Below are 23,814 nucleotides of genomic sequence, written 5' to 3' on the forward strand. Positions count from 1 at the left end.
ATGATAAAATCATTGGGTCACTTACTCAAACTGTTTTACAATATATAATTCATTTTTTAAAAAGATTTTATTTATTTATTTGACAGAGAGAGATAACGAGAGCAGGAACACAAGCAGGGGGAGTGGGAGAGGGAGAAGCAGGCCTCCTGCCGAGCAGTTTGCCCGATGAGGGGCTCGATCCCAGGACCCCGGGATCATGACTGAGCCACCCAGGTGCCCCTATGATTCATTTTTGAGGATATATTATTCTTTTTTCTATAAATAACATTTTGTCAAGATTAATTCTTTTGTGCATGTAATCATTTATAAAATTAACTGTAGATTTATCTAATAATTTAGATTATATTTTTAATTTAAGAAAAGGTCAGCTACTATAAGTACAGACCTATGTACATATCTAGGCTATTTCCATCTTAAGATTACTGTAGATTTTAAATAATATTAAATAAGAAAAAATATTAAACAATGATGAAAATATTAAAGAAGAATATTAGTTTCCATAGTCTACAAAATATATTCACATAAATAAGCTCATTTATTACTAAAAGTACTCAAAGAGTAGATATTATTTCCCTTTTTCAGAGGAACAAATGGGAGTTCAGAGAAGATAAGTGATTTGATGAAAAATATCCAGCCAATCAGTGACAGAACTAACTCTGGAATTCACACTCTTTCAATGTATACCATGTGGTAGTGCCTGCATGTGCAGGTTTTTATTTATTTATTTAATTTTATTTTAGAGAGGTGGGGGGAGGGCAGAGGGAGAGGGAGAGAGAACCTTAAGCAGGCTCCATGCCCAGTACAGAACCTTACACAGGGCTCAGTCTCACGACGCTGAGATCATGACCTGAACTGAAATCAAGAGTCAGTTGCTTAACTGACTGAGCCACCCAGGAGTCCCATATGTGCAGGCTTTTAAATACAAAGTATAATAAACCATCTATATATAAAATAATGAATGCTACTTTTCAAGTTGATAAATACCTGCCTTAAAAGTTTTATTTATAAAATTAAAAGTTTTAGTTTTTAATGTAAAACAAATCAGCATTGTCCTTCCACACTATTACTAAATATCAATCTATTCTAAAATTTTTGATGTAACATGGAGGTGACATATTACATTAGGAAACCATAGTAACATGCTGTTTGAAACCATTTCAACCATTAAAAGGTTAGATTTTGGTTCTATTCAAAGGTCAGATCTGAACATACCAATTTTGGGATGTGTGACAAGTTACAATTTCTTCACACTTTTTGGACGGTACCACTGAAGTTCTGACAGCAGTAAAATGTGTGTTTCTATCCTCTCCCCCTAGTGGTCAGAGATTTGGGACTAGACTCATCACTTCTTTCACTCTTAATTTTTGTTTAAATAAATAAAATTTCTACCTACCTCAAAGGACAGTTGAAAAAATTCAAAAATTAATCATCCAAAAAAACCACTTAGTGTACCAACTAAAATGAATCTCAGATTTTCCTAAAGCAAATATTGGAGGACTTGTCATTCCTCCCATTTTAGAATTTTAAATCTGGAACTAGTCATTCAAGTAAGTATTAGTTGAGTAATAATTATATATGCAGAACCTTTTCTGGGGTCCATACACCATTTATATTCACAAATCAGATCCCATTCCCTCCTTTTGTAATGAATCTGGTGCATGGCAGACATAAAATAAATGCTCATACTCAGTGAGTGCAAGGCTTCATGAATTTCATAATGACTCCCACTAACAGTTACTAACATTTGTTGAGCACTAACTATGTGACAGACACGTGCTAATTACTTTGCATGCATTCCCACTCTATAGGAGAAGCTAATATAAGTTAATATTAATTGTTAGTTTAATTCTATAGCTAAGAAAATAATAGCATAAAGAGGTTAAGTCTTAGCTAGCTGGTAAGAAGTGCAGTCCAATAGTTAGTAAACAAACTTAGGTAGCCTGACTTCAGTGCCTACAAAGTGTCAGAGATCCATCCATTCTACCTTACAGTTCTAGAAAAAGGAGAGAAGATAATAAATAAGGAAACAAATGAACAGTGTAATTTTACATAGTAAATAAGGATATGGAAAAAGGAAAACAGGATAATTTGACAGAAGTGACAAGAGCAATGTTGAAACATGGTTTATCCTCTTTCTGTTTCCTTGTCTACAAATAATAACACCTAATTCATATATCAGTTATGAGATTTAAATAGGTTAATGTACATAAAATGCCTAAAATAGTATATGATGTATAGTATTAAAGTTTTTGCTTAAAACGTATTGGTTATATTTATGATTATTCTTTTTGCATCTTTGTTATTATAATTGTCATCATACTGAGGGCCTTACTCAAGATACGGTGATCTGGGCAGGCCTCTATGAGAAAGTGTATTTGCACCAAAACCCAAATGACACTTAGCCACATAAAAATTTGAAGACAGATTCCAGGCAGCAGGAACCAAAGGGCAAAAGGCCCAAGACTAGAATGCCTAGAAGAGAAGGCCAGCGTGGGCCAGGGTGAGTTTGCTCAAGTTTAGATTAAAGAGTTGGTCAGAGGGACGCCTGGGTGGCTCAGTCGGTTAACTGTCTCCCTTTGGTTCAGGTCATGATCTCAGGGTTCTGCTCCTCCCTCTCCCTCTGCCTGCCGCTCCCCCGTCTGTGCGTGCTCTCTCTCTCAAATAAATATATAAATAAAATCTTTTTTTTTTTTTAGAGCTGGTCAGAGCTAGGTTACACTGGGCTTCATTGGCCATAGTGAGGAGTTGGATTTTATGCAAAGTTCAGTGGGAAGCCACTGATTATTTTAAGCATGATAATGACATACTTTGATTTGCATTTTATAAATATCATTCTGGTTGCCATGAAAAGGTTAGATAATAGCTTCCATAGAATATCAATGTCACCACTTCCATTATTTTTAAAATCTTAGTTTTCTTAGGGGGAAATAATTTTCTTCCTGTATTTTTGGAATGTTTGTATCAGTGCTCTTAAAAGTACACTCAGAGTAAAAGACGTTAAGAACGGTGTATATGTTTATACAGTCATACACTCATTTTGAACAAAGATTATATGGAATACCCATATAAATGATACCTTCTGATTCTAAAAATCATATTAATCATATCTAGTGGATTTTAAAATCATATCTCTTTAAAGGAAAGTAGTAGAATAGTTCACTTACTTTAAATTAATATAAGGGGAGGAGATTCTTTAGGCCTCACTTCTCATATTTCTAACATTTGGCCTTACCAGTTATTAGATTCTTGCCCTTCAAGAAAGGTAACATTGCAAATCTGATTGGGTGACATGTATTACTAGTGACTGTGGTTACTTTCCTTAATCTTCCCCTTACCCCCCGCACTATTTCCTCACACTTCTCTTCTCCAAGTTCACCTTGGTTTGAGTACATTGAAAGCCCACTTAGGCCATACCATCCAACTCAATCTTACCAGGTTGATACAAGTTCGGTAGCCTCAAAGCAGCTATTAATAAAGTTGTATATTGATGAGTTGATACCACTGTGTGGAGAGGGTAAATAGCGGTGGAAGAAGAGCATTTCCCGGTCTCTGGTTATTTCACTACCATAATAGCATTAAGTCATCATCTTTAATATGTAATACCTGAAAGGCCATTAATGTATTCAAAAAGAATATTATATCCACACTCTGACAAAAATTATAACGCCCTACATTGCTATACATGTAGGTGAAAAAAAAAAAAAACCCTGCAATTTAGATGAAGATTCCTCTTAATCCCTCTATCTCATTAAGGCTTTAGGTTTAAAGGTTCAAAAATATAGCTGCATAAAGTGAACTGTTTTACCTGAATGGCCAGTTCCCTTGTTCTTGACTTCTGTGGTTCCAACAGAAGAGGTGGGTGGACTAACAGGAGGGCTGGAAGTAAAGCTTGCACACCCTGCAGATGTGTTGATTTCAAAATATTCTTGGTTGTGATTCATTCGATGAAAATCCAGAGAAGACACAATAGATGTTCGTTGCTTAGGCTAAAATAAATGAGCATGATGAGAGTGTTAATATGATCATGTTCATCTTCAGCCCAGTCTCCCAATTGATTTAATCTAACTGATGATTTTTTCAGTTAATCTATCTGGGTTTTATACTTAACATATATATTGTGCTTTACAGAGAGACACTAAATAATCCCTTGATGAATTAAATAATGAAAAAATTATTTAATGAAAAAATATTTTGGCATAGTGGATAAAATAACTTAGACTTTTTGTTAGATTTCCCCAGAAGACTGTACAAATACAGTACATAGAATTTCTCTTAATAATCAATTTGGAAAGTTGCAATTCTAAGTCACCTTTCATTTAACTAACATTTATTAAGCATATGGCATTTGCCAGACCCTGAGGATATAGACTCTAATAATAAAAGAGCTCTTGCAACATTGAAAGCATAATTAAGGCAGTTCTGTTTTTTGATCTCTATATAGTCCAAGAAATTGATAGCATTAGATATTGTCCCCAAGTACCATATGCTGGAATTTGATAATCAGAATTAAGTAAAGTTACATAGAACATTTCCCAGGACTTAAGAATCTTCATGGTATTTGTTGTGAGCTTTGATTTCCTTTTTTAAGGATTTTAATTAATCCTCAAAGAGCAAGAAAAGTCAATTTAAACATAAAAGTTAAAATCATGGAGCAATAGCAGATATAATCTATATACTTTACCAGTAATGGATTATTCCCTATAGCAGTTTTCTGGGGGTTTTTTTCCCTAAAGTTTTAATTATATACACTTTTCTTCCTGCCTAGCAGAGCTTCTAACAATATCCTTTAAAACTGCAGTCTTTTTGGCTTTCAGAATTGTGTGCATTTCCCAAGAATCAATCCAAGTTTTCTTACTTCTTATTTTTACTCACATTACTGAAATATTAACAATCTCCTATAATAATTAACAAGAGGTTAACTGCAATTTCTTTACAATAAAGTTTATTGTACTGGAGAGGAACAAGATGGCAGAGGAGTAGAAGACCTAAATTTCATCTGGTCCCAGGAATTCAGCTAGATAGGGATCAAACCATTCTGAACACCTACAAACTCAACAGGAGATCGAAGAAAAGAATAACAGCAACACTTTGAACAGAAAAGTGACCACTTTCTGGAAGGTAAGACGTGTGGAGAAATGAATCCGAGGTGATATTCAGGAAGATAGATGGCGGGGGAGGGGGCCTCCATCAGGCACTACCGGCAAGTGATAGAGCAGCAGAGCACAAAATCAGAACTTTTAGAAGTCTGCTTCACTGAGGGACGTCGCTCCAGTAGCTAAGTGGGGGGTGGAACACTCGCTGGGACAGTGTGGTCTCGGGACCCTCAGGGTCACGGGAAGACCAGGGGTGTGTGAGTGTGGCAGAGCTCCCAGGTATTGGAGCAGGGAAGCCGGCTGTAAAGATGGAGCCAAGGAGTGGGCTCTCAGCTTGCAGTTGCCATAAACCATGATCCACGGCACAGTCGGGCCACTGCTCCTCCAGCAGGGACCCAACAAGCGGCAGATCCGGGGAGACTCCCCTTCCTCCCCCGGGGAGGAGCGGTGCGAGAGTGCACCGCAGGAATCTGCCTGGGTTTGGAGACTCCAAACGGGGTCATGTGCTGGAGATAGAAATGCTCGGTCACAGGCTGGGTGAGCACGGAGTGTGGCAGGAGACCGAGGAGATGGGAGTGACTGACTGCTTTTCTCTGGGGGCTCACTGAGGAATGGGGCCCTGAGTTCTTGGCTCCTCTGGGGCAGAGATTGGGAGGCCACCATTTTCACTCTTGTCCTCCAAAGCTGTACGGAAAGCTTGCAGGGAACAAAAGCTCCTGAGAGCAAACCCGAGCTGATTACTTAGCCCAGACCGGCAAGGACCGGGCAATTCCGCCTCCAGCAAAGACATTTGGGAACCACGGCAACAGACCTCTCCCCCAGAAGATCAGCAAGAACAGCCAGCTAAGACCAAGTTTACCGATCAATGAGAACGGCAGAACTCCAGCGCTAGGGGAATACTGCACATAGAATTCATGGCTTTTTTCCCCCCTGATTCTTTAGTCTTTCAAAGTTAATTTTTAAAATTTTCTTTTTTTCTTTTTCTATTTTTTTCTTTTTCTTTTTCCCCTTTTCACCCAACATTTTATCAATCCCCTTTTTAAAAATCTTTTTTATTTTTCACTTTTAGAGTCATATTCTATCCCTTCATTGTAGTTACCTTATTTTTTGTATATATATAAGTTGTTCTCACTTTAAAATTTTGGGATACTGTTTCTTCTAACAGACCAAAATATACCCTAAATCTCTAATGTATGGTTTTGTTCTAGTCTCCTGCCTGATCACATTCTTTCCCCCCCTTTTTTTAATTTCTCTTCTTTTTTCAACCAACTTCTTATCAATTCCTTTTATAAAATCTTTTATGGTTTTCAGCTTTACAGTCATATTCCATCCCTTCATTGTATCCTTATTTTTGTACATATACAAGTTTTTCTTTCCTTAAAACTTTGGGAGACAGTGTCTTCTAACAGACCAAAATATGCCCCAAATCTAGTGTGTGGCACTGATCTCTTCACCCACCTGATCATATTTGATCATATTCTTTTTTTTTTTCCCTTTCTTTCCCTTTCGTTTTCCCCCAATTTTGGGTCTCTTCTGATTTGTTTACTGTATATCTTTCTGGGGTCGTTGTTACCCTGTTAGCAATTTGTTCTCTCATTAATCTATTCTCCCGTGGACAAAATGACAAGATGGAAAAACTCACCTCAAAAAAAGAACAAGAGGCAGTACTGACTGCCAGGGACCTAATCAATACAGAGATTAGTAAGATGTCAGAACTAGAGTTCAGAATGACGATTATAAAGATACTAGCTGGGCTTGAAAAAAGCATGGAAGATACTAGAGAAACCCTTTCTGTAGAAATAAAAGAACTAAAACCTAACCAAGTTGAAATAAAAAAGGCTATTAATGAGGTATCATCAAAACTGGAGGCTCTAACTGCTAGGATAAATGAGGCAGAACAGAGAATTAGTGATATAGAAGACCAAATGATGGAGAATAAAGAAGCTGAGAAAAAGAGAGATAAACAACTACTGGATCACAAGAGCAGAATTCAAGAGATAATTGATACCATAACAAAACTATTAGAGTAATTGGAATCCCAGAAGAAGAAGAAAGAGAGGGGCAGAGGTATATTGGAGCAAATTATAGTAGACAACTTCCCTAATTTGGGGAAGGAAACAGGCATCAAAAGCCAGGAGGCATAGAGAACCCCCCCCAAAAAATCCATAAAAATAGGTCAACACCCCGACATCTAATAGTAAAACTTATGAGTCTCAGAGACAAAGAGAAAATCCTGAAAGCAGCTCAGGACAAGAGGTCTGTAACCTACAATGGTAGAAATATTAGTTTGACAGCAGACCTATCCACAGAGACCTAGGAAGCCAGAAAGGAATGGCATGATATCTTCAGAGCACTAAACGAGAAAAATATGCAGCCAAGAATACTATATCCAGCTAGGCTGTCACTGAAAATAGAAGGAGAGATAAAAATCTTCCAGGACAAACAAAACCTAAAAGAATTTGCAAACACGAAACCAGCCCTACAAGAAATACTGAAAGGGGTCCTCTAAGCAAAGAGAGAATCTAAAAGTAACATAGACCAGAAAGGAACACAGACAATATACAGTAACAGTCACCTTACAGACAATACAATGGCACTAAATTCATATCTTTCAATAGTTACCCTGAATGTAAATGGGCTAAATGCCCCAATCAAAAAACACAGGCTATCAGATTGGATTAAAACACAAGACCCATCGATATGCTGCCTGCAAGAGACTCATTTTAGACCCAAAGACACCTCCAGATTGAAAGTGAGGGGGTGGAAAACCATTTACTATGCTAATGGACACCAAAAGAAAGCTGGGGTAGCAATCCTTATATCAGACAAATTAGATTTTAAACCAAAGACTGTAATAAGAGATGAGGAAGGACACTATATCCTACTTAAAGTGTCTAGCCAACAAGAAGATCTAACAATTGTAAATATCTATGCTGCTACATGGGAGCAGTCAATTATATGAGCCAATTAATAACAAAAGCAAAGAAACACATTGACAACAATACAATAATAGTAGGAGATTTCAACACTGCCCTCACTGAAATGGACAGATCATCTAAGCAAAAGATCAACAAGGAAATAAAGACCTTAAATGACACACTGGACCAGATGGACTTCACAGATATATTCAGAACATTCCATCCCAAAGCAACAGAATACACATTCTTCTCTAGTGCCCATGGAACATTCTCCAGAATAGATGACATCCTAGGTCACAAATCAGGTCTCAACCGGTACCAAAAGACTGGGATCATTCCCTGCATATTTTCAGACCAAAATGCTTTGAAACTAGAACTCAGTCACAAGAGGAAACTCAGAAAGAAAAATACATGGAGGCTAAAGAGCATCCTACTAAAGAATGAATGGGTAAACCCAGGAAATTAAAGAAGAATTAAAAAAATTCATGGAAACCAATGAAAATGAAAACACAATGGTTCAAATTCTTTGGGATGCAGCAAAGGCAGTCCTAAGAGGAAAGTACATAGCAATACAAGCCTTTCTCAAGAAACAAGAAAGGTCTCAAATACACAACCTAACCCTACACCTAAAGGAGCTGGAGAAAGAAGAGCAAATAAAGCCTAAACCCAGCAGGAGAAGAGAAATAATAAAGATCAGAGCAGAAATCAATGAAATAGAAACCAAAAGAACAGTAGAACAGATCAACGAAACTAGGAGCTGGTTCTTTGAAAGAATTAACAAGATTGATAAACCCCTGGCCAGACTTATCAAAAAGAAAAGAGAAAGGACCCAAATAAATAAAATCATGAATGAAAGAGGAGAGATCACAACCAACACCAAAGAAATACAAACAATTATAAGAACATATTATGAGCAACTATATGCCAGCAAATCAGATAACCTGGAAGAAATGGAGGCATTCCTAGAGATGTATCAACTACCAAAACTGAACTAGGAAGAAGTAGAAAACCTGAAAAGACCCATAACCACTAAGGAAATTGAAGCAGTAATCAAAAATCTCCCAACAGGGCGCCTGGGTGGCTCAGTTGGTTAAGCGACTGCCTTCGGCTCAGGTCATGATCCTGGAGTCCTGGGATCGAGTCCCGCATCGGGCTCCCTGCTCAGCAGGGAGTCTGCTTCTCCCTCTGACCCAACCCCCTCTCATGCTCTCTCTCTCTCTCTCATTCTCTCTCTCAAATAAATAAATAAAATCTTTAAGAATAAAAAATAAATCTCCCAACAAACAAGAGCCCAGGGTCAGATGGCTTCCTAGGGGAATTCTACCAAACATTTAAAGAATTAATACCTATTCTTCTGAAACTGTTCCAAAAAATAGAAATGGAAGGAAAACTTCTAAACTTGTTTTATGAGGCCAGCATTACCATGATCCCAAAATCAGACAAAGACCCCATCAAAAAGGAGAACTACAGACCAATATCCCTGATGAACGTGGATGCAAAAATTATCACCAAAATACTAGCCAATAGGTACATTAAAGGATTATTCACCATGACCAAGTGGGATTTATTCCAGGACTGCAAGGTTGGTTCAACATTCACAAATCAATCAATGTGGTACAATACATTAATAAAAGAAAGAACAAGAACCATATGATCATCTCAATAGTTGCAGAAAAAGCATTTGACAAAGTACAGCATCCTTTCTTGATAAAAACTCTCCTTAGTGTAGGGATAGAGGGAAAAGCCCTCAATACCATAAAAGCCATGTACAAAAAGCCCACAGTAAATATCATTCTCAATGGGGAAAAACTGAGAGCTTTTCCCCTAAGGTCAGGAACACGGCAGAGATGTCCACTATCACCACTGTTGTTCAACATTGTACTAGAAGTCCTAGCCTCAGCAATCAGACAACAAAAAGATATAAAAGGCATCCGAATCAGCAAAGAAGAAGTCAAATTTTCACTCTGCAGATGATATGATACTTTATGTGGAAAACCCAAAAGACTCCACCCCAAAACTGCTAGAACTCATACAGGAATTCAATAAAGTGGCAGGTTATAAAATCAATGCACAAAAATCAGTTGCATTTCTATACACCAACAAGACAGAAGAGAGAGAAATTAAGGAGTCAATCCCATTTACAAGTGCACCCAAAACCATAAGATACCTAGGAATAAATATAACAAAAGAGGCAAAGAATCTGTACTCAGACAACTATAAAATACTCATGAAAGAAATTGAGGAAGACACAAAGAAATAGAAAAATGTTCCATGCTCATGGATTGGAAGAACAAATATTATGAAAATGTCAATGCTACCTAGAGTAATCTACACATTTAATGCAATCCCTAGCAAAATACCATCATCTTTTTTCAAAGAAATGGAACAAATAATCCTAAAATTTATATGGAACTGGAAAAGACCCCAAATAGCCAGAGGAATGTTGAAAAAGAAAAGCAAAGCTGGTGGCATCACAATTCTGGACTTCAAGCTCTATTACAAAGCTGTCATCATCAAGACAGTATGGTACTGGTACAAAAACAGACACATAGATCAATGGAACAGAACAGAGAGCCCAGAAATGGACCCTCAACTCTATGGTCAACTAATCTTCGACAAAGCAGGAAAGAATGTCCAATGGAAAAAAGACAGTCTCTTCAACAAATGGTGTTGGGAGAATTGGACAGCCACATGCAGAAGAATGAAACTGGACCATTTCCTTACACCACACACAAAAATAGATTCAAAATGGATGAAAGACCTAGATGTGAGACAGGAGTCCATCAAAATCCTAGAGGAGAACACAGGCAGCAACCTCTTCGTCCTCAGCTGCAGCAACTTCTTCCTAGAAACATTGCCAAAGGCAAGGGAAGCAAGGGCAAAAATGAACTATTGGGACTTCATCAAGATAAAAAGCTTTTGCCCAGCAAAAGAAACAGTCAACAAAACCAAAAGACAACCAACAGAATGGGAGAAGATATTTGCAAATGACATATCAGATAAAAGGGTAGTATCCAAAATCCATAAAGAACTTACCAACTCAACACCCAAAGAACAAATAATCCAATCAAGAAATGGGCAGAAGACATGAACAGATATTTCTATAAAGAAGACATCCAGATGGCCAAACAGACACATGAAAAAGTGCTCAACATCGCTTGGCATCAGGGAAATCCAAATCAAAACCTCAGTGAGATACCACCTCACACCAGTCAGAATGGCTGAAATTAACAAGTCAGGAGAAGACAGATGTTGGTGGGGATGCAGAGAAAGGGGAACCCTCCTACTCTGTTGGTGGGAATGCAAGCTGGTGCAGCCACTCTGGAAAACAGTATGGAGTTTCCTCAAAAAGTTGAAAATAGAGCTACCCTATGACCCAGCAATTGCACTACTGGGTATTTACCCCAAAGATACAAATGTAGGGATCCAAAGGGGTACGTGCACCCCAATGTTTATAGCAGCAATGTCCACAATAGCCAAACTATGGAAAGAGCCAAGATATCCATCAACAGATGAATGGATAAAGAAGATGTGGTGTGTAATATATACAATGGAATATTATGCAGCCATCAAAAAAACCCAACGAAATCTTGCCATTTGCAATGACGTGGATGGAACTAGAGTGTATTATGCTAAGCAAAATAAGTCAATCAGAGAAAGATAAGTATCATATGATGTCACTGATATGAGGAATTCTCAGGAAACAAACTGAGGATTGCTGGAGTGGTGGGGGATGGGAGGGATGGGGTGGCTGGGTGATAGACATCCGGGAGGTTATGTGCTATGGTGAGCGTTCTGAATTATGTAAGACTGATGAATCACAGACATGTACCTCTGAAACAAATAATACATTATATGTTAAAAAAGAAGAAGAAGAAGAAGATAGTAGGAAGGGTCAAATGAAGGGGGGGAAATTGGGGGGGGAGACGAACCATGAGAGACTATGAACTCTGAGAAACAAACTGAGGGTTTTAGAGGGGAGGGGGTGGGGGGATGGGTTAGCCTGGTGATGGGTATTAAGGATAGTAGATATTGAATGGAGCACTGGGTGTTATACGCAAACAATGAATCATGGAACACAACATCAAAAACTAATGATGTAATGAATGGTGACTAACATAACATAATAAAATAAAATTTAAAAAATAAAAAAAATAAAATTTACTGTATTTTACTATCCCCAAAGTATAATAAACTTTTGGTTTACTAACATTTCCACTGCTCTAAAATACTTGATAATTTAACTACTATACTCCATAGATTATTTTTCTGCAAAATATTCAGGTTACCTCCTCTCTTCCAGTTCATCATTTTTTTTTAAAGTAGATATCATTTAGTCTATAATCTAAAATATACAATGATAATGAAAAGGTCTCTATTTTATTGTTTTTTTATATAAAGGGTGCAAATTATCACACTATGCTTTACTATTTCACTATTACAATATTTTTATGAAAGAGGTTTAGGGGCATTGCTATATAAGCAAGTCATTTATTATTATGACATATCAACTCAGTAGTAGAATTCAAATTAGTACCCGCATAGGACTTAGTTGATTTTGAATTATGAAAGATTGGGGTGTAATGTCAGGCTTAGTTTCTCATCAAATGTCTGTCCTTGGGGCTAATGAATCTCAATTTCACATTCACGTTCTTTCTAATAGATGATATAACAGTAATTAAAAGGCATGAAATATGACACTAGCTCCAATGGAAACACAGGTATGTCCATCATCTTTGTTTTGTTTTATCATATTATGTTATGATTTTGTTTTACTTCATATATAAGCAAGGGACCAAATTTGTATAATGTTCCTTCTCATAAACTTTATAAAGATCAAGCCAACTGATATATATGACTCCTCTACTTCTGTTTCTGTTTTTTAATGAACAATTCTAATAAGTTGGATGTGAAGGTAAAGAAAAAGTTATAAATAAATGTAAATTAGAAAAAATTCACTAGACCTAAAGTAATTTCTTTGTGCTTAGAGTTTAGTCTTGAAGATACATTTTTTAGTGTTTAATTTTACTTTTTTAATTTTTAATTTAATTTTTTCATTATGTTCAGTTAACCAACATACAGTACACCATTAGTTTTTGATGTAGTGTTCAATGATTCATTAGTTGTGTATAACACCAGTGCTCATCACAACACGTGCCCTCCTTAATACCCATTACCCAGTTACCCCATCCCCTCAACACCCCCTTCTGTAACCCTCATTTACTTCTGTTTCTTTATTTAAAGATTTTATTTATTTATTTATTTATTTATTTATTTATTTATTTATTTATTTGAGAGCGAGAGCAGGAAGAGAGAGAGAGGGAGCACGAGTAGGGGGAGGGGCAGAGGGAGAGGGAGAAGCAGACTCCCCACTGAGCAGGGAGCCCTACACCGGGCTTGATCCCAGGATCCTGGGATCATGACCCAAGCAGAAGGCAAACACTTAACCGACTGAGCCACCCAGGCTACTTCTGTTACTTAAACACATATTTCTGAACTTGACTATCCAAAGCTCTAATTATGTTGAAATCACAATTCGTTATGCAATCATGAAAGCAAACAGGCTATTTTGTTGTTGTTGTTGTATTGATTCATTCTAAAAATATTTGCTTAGTGTATACTAAATTGCAGATACCTTGATAAGCAGTGTGATAGGAATAAGACTAATAAGACATTGTCCCTGTTCTCCAGGTTATTATAGACTTGAAGTGGGAGAAGGGATGGGGCATGAAGGAAGAAACAAGCAATCCAAGGATTATGCATTACTGCAGTATTATACAGTGATAAGGGCTATGATAAGTGGAGGCACAAAATATAAAAGGTGAGTCTCTACTTTAGGGAAGGGATCAGGAAAGACTTCCACAAGCAGGTGATTGATGGCTGAGTTGAATCTCAATGAAGCAGAGATGGTAGACAGAAAAAAGAGGATGGGGAGAAGAAAGTACAAACTACAAATAGTTCATAATAGCTGTAGTGCAGAGAATGTGAGGGAGTGGTGGTTTCAAGCCATGAGATGTTACAAGTTGCAGGGTCCAAATCATAAAAGGTTCTAATGCCAGGTTAAGCGGTTTGTCTCTAACCTAAATATTTTAAGGAATCCCAGAATGATTTCTAAGCAAGAGGATTTCATGGTTGGATGTGCATTTTAATAAGCTCATTTTAACAGTTTAGAGAATGGATTGGTCAAAGCTGGATTAAAGGAAGGGAGACCAATTAGGAAGATGTTAAAGAGTTCTAACCAAGACACAGTGAGGTTCTGAGGTAAAGCAGTGGCAACAGGGTTGGAGATAGCAGAAGTTTTTAGGAGATGCTAATAAGGTTAGCTCTTTAGGTCTTGGCATCTGATTGGATGTGAAGGTTGATTTTAAGGAAGGAATCTAGGGTGACTCACAGATTTTTGCTTGGGTAAATGCCACAAGATAAGTTTTGTTTTGTTGTTTTGTTTTGGTTTGGTTTGTTTTGGTTTGATTTGGTTGAAAAACAGAAATGTATGCATTCCTATAACAGAAGTATATAAGATGTATGCTCATATGCTCCTGGGATTCAGTATAGACTGCTTAATTCATGGTTATGCAAATCTATGTGATATTTCCCTTTATTTCTTTGAGCAGAGTGCTATGATCTCACTGTAATATGGCTTCAAATAAAATAACTGGAGGAAGGGAGACGGGCTAATGGAAATTCTAACAGAAGAAACCATGGATCAGTGATCATCCAACCACATTCTTATTTGCTCCTTCAGAACTGTCTGTTTATTATTAGCCAGGAACTATGATGGGGGAGTTATTGCCCAAAGCTCTCTGAGTATCTGAGAAGATGAAGAATCATTATATGTTAGTCATGCTTTAAGAAAGGGATCAGCAAACTATGGCCTGTGGCCTTATCTGTGGCCCAAATCTGATCTGCCTCTTATTCTGAAAATTAAGTTTTACTGGGACACAGCTATGTCCATTCATTTATTTATTATCTATGGTTGTTCTCATGCTACAGTGGGAGTGTTGAGAAGTTGTGACAAAGGCCATAGTATTCACAACCCTTAAAATATTTACTGTCTGTCCTTTAGAGAAAACATTCATTGACAAACTCCTGTTCTAAGGGATCACTTGCACATCATTTTAGTGCTTAACAAAATCATAAATAGAGGTTCCCATTTATTTCCCAGCCTATGTGCATTTAGGTTGGAAATGTGTAACTAATCCTGACCAAATGACTGTTAGTCAGTTCCTATGCCTCCTTACTCTCCAGAAGATGTAGTTGTAGGATGAAGGAGGGTCATTCAACCCAAAATGGGCTTTGGGAGAAGTTGAAGTAAATCTCCTTTATGTTAAACTGCTGAGATTCTGGGTTTGTCTGTTGTGGCAGCTAGCATTACTTACCCTAACTAGCACAATGCAGTGGATTAGCGAGGTTAAAGAATTTACTCAAGATTACACAAATAGCAGAAGGGCTTAGATTAGAAGGAAGGTTCATGTGTTCAAATCTAGAGACAAGTGGATGGTGCCTCAAAGCACAAAGGACAGAGGTGGGATTAAAAAAAGGTATCTATGTGGAGAAATGAAATAACAATGGGAAAAATTAATAAAGAGATGGTAACAATATTAAAAATGGAGATTAAAGAAGATGAGTCTGGAATATTCACTCAAACTTTAATACATTCCATTTTTCTAACTATTGTGATGGAATCTTGCTAAGCCATACAGTATAAGAAAGAGTTTTCACAAATTCACTGAAATTACAAATAAAATTTCCAAGTTTCAGTGTGTAAAATGAGTTGCACCTGTGTCCACTGTGGCTACTTTAAAACATCTCCCTCCCCTGTGGCCCAACACTCATATCTCTCTACTTTCCAAAGGACTTGCTCCCACACATATTTACTTAACAGAGTCAGCAAACTATAGATCGTGGGCCAAATCCAGGCTTTAATTCTTGTAAAGCCTGTGAGCTAAGGATGGCTTTTACATTTTTAATGGTTAAAGAAAAAAACAACAAAAATAACATTAGTGACAGGTGAAAATTATATGAAGCTCAAATTTCAGTGTCCATAAATAAAGTTTTATCAGAACACACACACACCCATTCATTTGCATGTGGTCTATGGCTGTCTTCACACTATCATAGCAGAGCTGAGTAGTTATAACAGAGACCGTATGAAACACAAAGCCTGAATTATTTTATTCTCTGGTCTTTTACAGAAAAAGTTGGTGACCCTATAGATTGATTAGGAAATGTCTCTGAGGAGCTAAAATGGAACATCTATGTGAATGACTGAAATAGTCAGAGGCAGTTCCATAGAGTTGCTGGAACCAGTGGCAACATGAAAATGTGGGGCCCCTTGTCCTAAAAGCAGGAAAAAAAAACACATTTTCCTGTCTTCCATGGTCTTATTTGCTACTTAATATCTTATTCCCTTGGGCATGGGGACACTCACAGGGTGAGAGAACATCCTCATAGGTACACAGGTGCTCTGCCCTGGAAATCCGTGCATGCACCCAACCTTCATTCTCCCCACACTCAGGCTCTCACTCCTGCATCAGCAGTTGCTGGCTTGGCCAGAAGCACTGCAATTATGGGAGCAAGTGGCCAAGAAACCCTCCCAGGAAGGTGGGGAGATGTAGGAGGTGGGACCACAGATAGGCCCAAGCTCCATTTTCCCACAGACTTCACTTACAAAACACAAACTCAGAGATAAAAAACAGTAAGAATTTTAGACAGCAACCTAAGAGCATTAACCCCAAGCATGGGGCCCTTCTTTGTGTGGGGCCCAAGAGACTGCACTGGTTCCCACATCCACGAAGCCAGTGACATCTTAGTCCCTAAAAGGGACAAATGTGTAAATTTACTGGTATAATGTACAGGATGGCATGCATTTCCTATACTTATTGTAGTTTCTCTTAATCAATCAGAACCTATTATTTTAAGAATTATCTTTAAATTCTATAAAGATATAAATGAAATATAACATATTCTGAAGCAACTTTAAAAAATTTCATGGCATTTCTGCAAACCAGTTAAATATGATTCACATATGAATAAAATGAGAACACATAATTCCTGACTGGGATGAGATTTAGGTAACATATACATTTACTTCCAAATATTCTCTGAATTAGAATCTGTTTCAAATATCCACTTTTATGTTTCGTTTTCTATTACTTTCAAGTTATTTAAACTACTGGACATTTTAAAAATCCACTTACTTACATTTAAGTGGATTTTAAATCATTTGAATTAACTTAATTATAAAGGGACCTCATCAACCTCCTAATAAAATGTCAAATAGGACTAGAGGGATGCTCTGGGGTCAGTACAAAGAAAAAGTAGTACTAGTGAAAGTCAGGGTGATATTAAATCTCCAAGAAAAAGCAGCCTTCAAAATGAGTTCCCAAAGACAGCTGAATGTCATAAAATTAGCTAGTGACATCAGTAGAAATATGTGGAAATGACAGACTTTCCAAACACTAGCCCACTGATAAATTATATCAATATGAAGCAAAGTCCCATCAAGCCAATGGTAATAAAATCAGATGCCTTCTTAAATATTTTTTAAAATGAGGATGAGGTGGGTGATAAAAATGGGAATCTAGATCAGTAGTATTTTCTTTCAGAACTTTAATCCACCTGGAATATCTTGTGTAGATAGTGAAAAAATTTAGTTCTAAGCATTTTTTCCCAAAATAATAGCTTACTGCCCAATACCATCATTCCCTCACTGATTTGAAATCTCACCTTTATCATACACTAAATTTCCAAATATAAATTGCATTTACATTTTTGGACTGAACTATGTTCTTGTTGATCTACTTGTCTATTCCTGTGCTAATACCATACTCTCTTAATCACTGTTATGGTTCCTCCTCCTGCTTCTAGAGCCCCTAGTCAACCGACATTGGATCTCTTTGATCCTCCTTGTTTTATATTCTGGTATTATTCTACAATTTGGTATTCTAAAGCACTTTCATCAATTTGTTAAAAAAGAATACTACTGAGCATTAGCCATGCATTAGATATTCTTCTAGGCTCTGGAGATGTATCAGTGAACAAATAAGATAAGGCACAAAACTTTTAGCCACTTTATCATGAGTTTAGGTGTAATGATCATATTTTTAATTTTCTTTTTTTTTAAAGATTTTATTTACTTATTTGAGAGCGAGAGACAGAGATATCAAGACAGAGCAGGAGTGGGAAAGAGAGGGAGAAGCAGGCTCCCTGCTGAGCAGGGAGCCCGACGTGGGGCTCGATCCCAGGACCCTGGGATCATGACCTGAGCGGAGAGCAGACGCTTAACTGACTGAGCCACCCAGGTGCCCCGTATTTTTAATTTTCAATAACTTTACTTGTTTTCCAAATATCCCATTTAAAAAAAATAATCTGTTCTTAACATTATGAGTTCAATAGCCCTCTCAAATCTAAGGATATTGATTACAATCTTTTTCTGTCATTAATTCTGTTTTCTCAAAGGTCATTTACTTTGTTCATTGATCTTTGTTCCTCTCTTTTTAATTGTTAATTTTCCTCAAACATCTGGTGTTTTTGGTCAACCATTTTTAATTACCTAGGACACTGCCCCATCTCTTTCTCTTGCTCCAGTTCCCACAGTAGAGGCTTCAGCACACTCTTCCCCTTACTGGGATAGTTACTAGCATCTGGTAGGAAAACAAAGCCAATTGCTCCATGTATAAGATGCTGAGGTTCTTTAGTTGTCCTGACTAATCTCTGTCTAAATCCAATGTCATTTGTCTTTATCTTTCAGACGTTCCCAAATGCTTCTCATAGTAGCACTCACTGTTCATCACTGCTATGGATTTATCTTTATTTTTATATTTATTTTACAATTTTAATGATACGTACAGAGGAAGAAGATGTAAAAAGTTGGGATCCATTCACCTTCTTGAGTTAGAATTCTCATACTTCTGTGCATTGATCACTTTTAAAACAGTATAAAGAAAGGATTTGAAGGAGTCCAGATGACAACTCGGTAGGGGTAGAAATTATTAAATGCTTTATTACAGATATCATAAAAATTGAAGACAATTCCTTTTTTTTCAATGAAGAAAAAAATTTAAATGAGGTACTTTTTTTCATGAATATATTAGTTAATGTGTTTAAGACTTATTCTAAAGATGTAGAATTTCCTATCTTTGGCTTTGGGCTTTGGGTAAGCAAAATACCATTCCTTTGCTGTAGAGTTATAGCCAAACATAGATAGAAAAAAAAAATATGACCACTACAAGTAAATTAAAGTGGGTGTGAGTAAATATCAGATGCTTAAGAGGAGTACACCCTCTTCTAGGAACTTGAGATTTATCTCATTTAAGCCTATAACGTTGGTATTAGAAGTAGCTATTACTCTTTCCATTTTACAATGTACTTGAGATTTAGAGATAGTCTCACACTTACATGGGAGAACTGAAAATAAAACACAATCTTTAAATTTCAAATTGATTACATTTTCCCCTAAGACATTACACTAGAAATAAAGCAAAAAGAAGCATAAAGTTACAGGTGAAGCCAAGAGCCTAATAGCTCTTGAGTTTTTCATCTTTAAATCAATTGCACATTTTCCTATTCTCAGTCCATTGGCAGTATTGACTTTTTTTAAACAATCACCATTTTATGGAGTATTGAAGAAAATTCAATGGGTGGAAAATAGGAACAAATAGAATCTAATTTTGTTACATATTAAACTCTTACAGTTACTAGCTGTTAAATTAAAAGGAAGAAATTTTTAAAAATCTTTATATTTTCTGCTTTTATCACTTCAATTTATATCATTTTTATATGGAGATATTTGCCAAAGGATTACCATATATAGTTATCTTCTATTAAAAGACACAAAATTATAAAACTCTTAGTATATTCCTAGTAGCTAGTATATATAGGAATGAGTATAAAGTTTTTAAAATGGAAAATCCATATTTCTCCTTATGAAATAGTTTCTTCATATAAGTTATTCAAATGTGAACTGGAACGACTATGTATAGTTTTATTTGATAAAAGTGTTAAGTAGTTTTGGACTCAACATAGATATTGAAAAACTGGAGAGCCCTTGACTTCCAAACTATGAAGTTTGTTCTTATAGATCTTTCTCCTGGCATTAAAATACTCATGACTATCTTACAAAACAATATTTTTTAAATTAGGCATTTCAAATATTTATGCATTAATATTTCAAAGATGCTCGTCAAATGCAAATGTGTATAAAATTAAAAATAAGACCAGCTTTATTTCCCACATTTAGGTTCTTTTAAAAACATTAAATGATTTGTTTCAGTTTAAGAGAAGCAGGAAGTAATTATACAAAGGATTACAGAAGATATGTTCTGAGTAGCCAAAATAGGAAGCTCATATCACTCTGTGGGTGAAAGAAAGAAATTTTTACAAATAAAGGTGCACATCACCTTTTTTTTTAACTTAATATTTTTAATTATATTTTTTGTTTGGAAATAATTGTTGATTCCCATGCAGCTATAAAAATAATAAACATCTCATGTGCTCTTTTCATAGTTTTCTCCAATGGTATATCTTGAACATCACAACCAGGATACTGACATTGATACAGCCAAGGAACAACAGTTGCATCCCACAGGGATCCCTCTCCTTGCCTCAATGCCCTTTTATAGCTACACCTACTTCTCTCCTGCCCCCAGTTCTTCCTTAACTCTTGTCAACCACTAATCTGTTCTCTTATTTCTATAATTTGTCATGTCAAAAATTATATATAGATAAATAGATGTATGATAAATAGAATCATACAGGATATAAACTTTTGGAATTGGCTTTTCTCAGCATAGTTCTCTGGAGATGCATCCAAGCTATTATGTATCAATATTTTGTTCCTTTTCCTGCTGGGTAGTATTCAATTGTATGAATGTAGCACAGTTTGTTTAACCATTCACCCATTAAAGGACATCCAGTTGTCTCCATTTCTCAGCTATTATGAATAATGCTGCTATAAATATTTGTGTACAGGTTTTTGGGTGAACTTAAGTTTTCATTTAGCTGGGATAAATTCTCAGGAGTACAAATGCTGAGTGATATGGTAGTAAAGTGTTTAATATTTTAAGAAACTGCCAACTGTTTCCAGATTTGCTGTACCATTTTACATTTCTACCAGCAATGTATGAGCTTCTCTGTATCCCCACTAGCATTTGATGTCATCACTACTTTTTATTTTAGCCATTCTGATAGATGTGTAGTAATATCTCATTACAGCTTTCATTTGCATTTCCCTAATTGTTAATAATATCAAAAATCTTTTCATGTGCTTATTTGCCATTTGTATATCCTTGGCAGTGAAATGTCACTTCATGTCTTTTGCCCATTTTCTAACTGGATTTTTTGTTTTTATTCTGTTCAGAATGTTCTAGATATTCGTTCTTTATCAGGTATGTGGCTTACAAATATTTTCTTCAGTCTATATTTGTCTTTTCATCTCTTAACAGAATTTTTCACAGAGCAAACATTTTTAATTTTGATGAAGTACAATTTATCAATTTTTCTTTTTATAGATCATGGTTCTGTTATCAAGTATAAGAACTCTTGGCCTAGCTCTAGACCCTAAAGATTTTCTTCTATGTATTTTTCTAAAAGTTTTATAGTTTAAATTTTACATTCAAGTTCAGCTATCCATTTGAGATAATTTTTATAAAAGGTATGAGAATTAGGCCAGATTTCCATTTTTTGCCTATGTATGTCTAACTGCTCCAGCACCATTTGCTGAAAAGGCTATCTTTTCCCTCCAATGAATTGCTTTTGCACCTTTGTCAAACATCAGCTGAGTATATTTATATGAGTCTATTTCTGGGTTCTCTCTTCTGTTCCATTGATCTATGTGTCTATCCCTCTGCTAATAATACCACACAGTCTTGAGTACTATAACTAAAAATTTTAAATTTGGTATACTAATTCTTCCCAGTTTATTCTTCTCTTCCAAAATTGTTTTAGTTAGCCTACTTCCATTACATTTCCATGTATATTCTAGAATAACCTTACATGTCTTCAAAAAATCTTGCTTGGATTTTACTGGCACAGCCCCTCTGGAAAACAGTATAAAGTTTCCTCAAAAAGTTAAAAATAGAGTTACCCTATGACCCAGCAATTGCCCTACTAGGTATTTATCCAAAGGATACAAACATAGTGATTCAAAGGGGCACATGCACCCCAGTGTTTATAGCAGCATTATCAACAATAGCCAAATTATGGAAAGAGCCCAGATGTCCATCGACAGATGAATGGATAAAGAAGATGTGGTATATATATATACAATGAGATATTACTCCGCCATCAAAAAAAAAAATGAAATCTTGCTATTTGCAACAACATGGATGGAATTGGAGGGTATTATGCTAAATGAAATAAGTCAGAGAAAGACAAATACCATAACAAATTCACTCATATGTGGAATTTAAGAAACAAAATAAATGAACATAGGGGAAGGGAAAGAAAAAATAAGATGAAAATTGAGAGGGAGGCAAACCATAAGAGATGCTGAACTCCAGGAAACAAACTGAGGGTTGCTGTAGGGGAGGTAGGTGGGGGGAAGGGGTAATTGGGTGATAGTTATTAAGGAGGGCATTTGATGTAATGAGCACTGGGTGTTATATGCAACTGATGAATCACTAAATCCTACCTCTGAAACTAATTAAAACTATGGGGGAAAAGTCTTGCTTAGATTTTGATAGGAATTATATTAAACTTGTATATCAATTTGGGGAGAATTTACATCTTTACTATATTGAGTCTTCTAACTCATGAATACTGTCTTTCCACTTACTTACCTTTTAAAAAAAATTTCTCTCACCACTATTTTGCACTTTTCAGTATACAAGTCCTTTACATGTTCTGTTAGATTTACATCTAAGTATTTCTTTTTGTTTATAGTGTGTGATTATAAGTGGTATTGTATTTTTAATTTCAGTGTCTACATGTTTATTGCTAGTTCATAGAAATACTGTTGTAGTTAAATGGGTGTAGGTATTAAGGAAGGCACTTGCTGTGATGAGCACTGGGTGTTAGTATGTAAGTGATGAATCACAAAGTTCTACTATTGAAACTAATATTACACTATATGTTAACTAACTGGAATTTAAATAGAAACTTGAAAAAGAAAAAAAAGAAATACAATGCTTTTTTTATCGTTTATTTTGCATCCTGTGACCCTGCTGAATTTACTTATTATTTATAGGAAGTTTTGTTTTGTTTTGTTGTATATCCCTTGGGATTTTCTACATAGACAATCATATCATCTACAAATAGAAACAGTTTTATTTCTTCCTTTCCAATCTGTATACTTTTATTTCTTTTTTTATTTTTCCTTAATGCATATGCTAGAACTTCTGGCACTATGCTGAATAACAGTGGTGAAGAGATCAGACATCTTGACCCTGTTTCCAATCTTAGGAAGAAAGCATTTAAATTTTCACCAATAACTATAATGTCAGTTGCAGATTTTTGTAGATGCTCTTTATCAAGTTGAGGAAGCTCTCCTCTATTTCTATTCTTCTAGGAGTTTTTTTCTTTTTAATAATGAATGGATCTTAAATCTTGTTGAATTCTATTTCTACTTCAATTGATATAATCATTTGGCTTTGTCCTCTTTATTATATTTCAAACATTAAACCAGTCTTGTATCTCTGGAATAAATTCCACTTGGTCATGGCATATAATTCCTTGTGTATATTGCTGAATTCTATTTACTAATATTTTGTCAAGGAATTTTATGTCTAATTCATGAGTTGATATTGCTCTGTAGTTTTTGCTTTTAGTTGTGAGGGTTTTTTTTGTTTGGTTGTTTGATTGGTTTT

The 23,814-nt window shown here is 35.9% G+C and overlaps 1 protein-coding gene across 6 annotated transcripts in view; it reads right to left on the reverse strand.

The window, feature by feature from the left end:
• Window positions 1-23,814, reverse strand: part of ANKS1B (ankyrin repeat and sterile alpha motif domain containing 1B) — a 1,102,644-nt gene that overhangs the window by 601,930 nt on the left and 476,900 nt on the right. For all 6 annotated transcript variants that reach the window (XM_028121697.2, XM_028121696.1, XM_028121695.2 and 3 more), the window contains exon 12: window positions 3,806-3,986. In XM_028121697.2, coding sequence (XP_027977498.1) covers window positions 3,806-3,986 — 181 coding nt within the window. The remainder of the gene's footprint in view (window positions 1-3,805; window positions 3,987-23,814) is intronic.

Source organism: Eumetopias jubatus, unplaced genomic scaffold (assembly GCF_037043125.1).
Source record: "Eumetopias jubatus isolate StellerSeaLion01/CBP00866 unplaced genomic scaffold, mEumJub1_p1.0 scaffold_8, whole genome shotgun sequence".
NCBI lineage: Eukaryota > Metazoa > Chordata > Mammalia > Carnivora > Otariidae > Eumetopias > Eumetopias jubatus.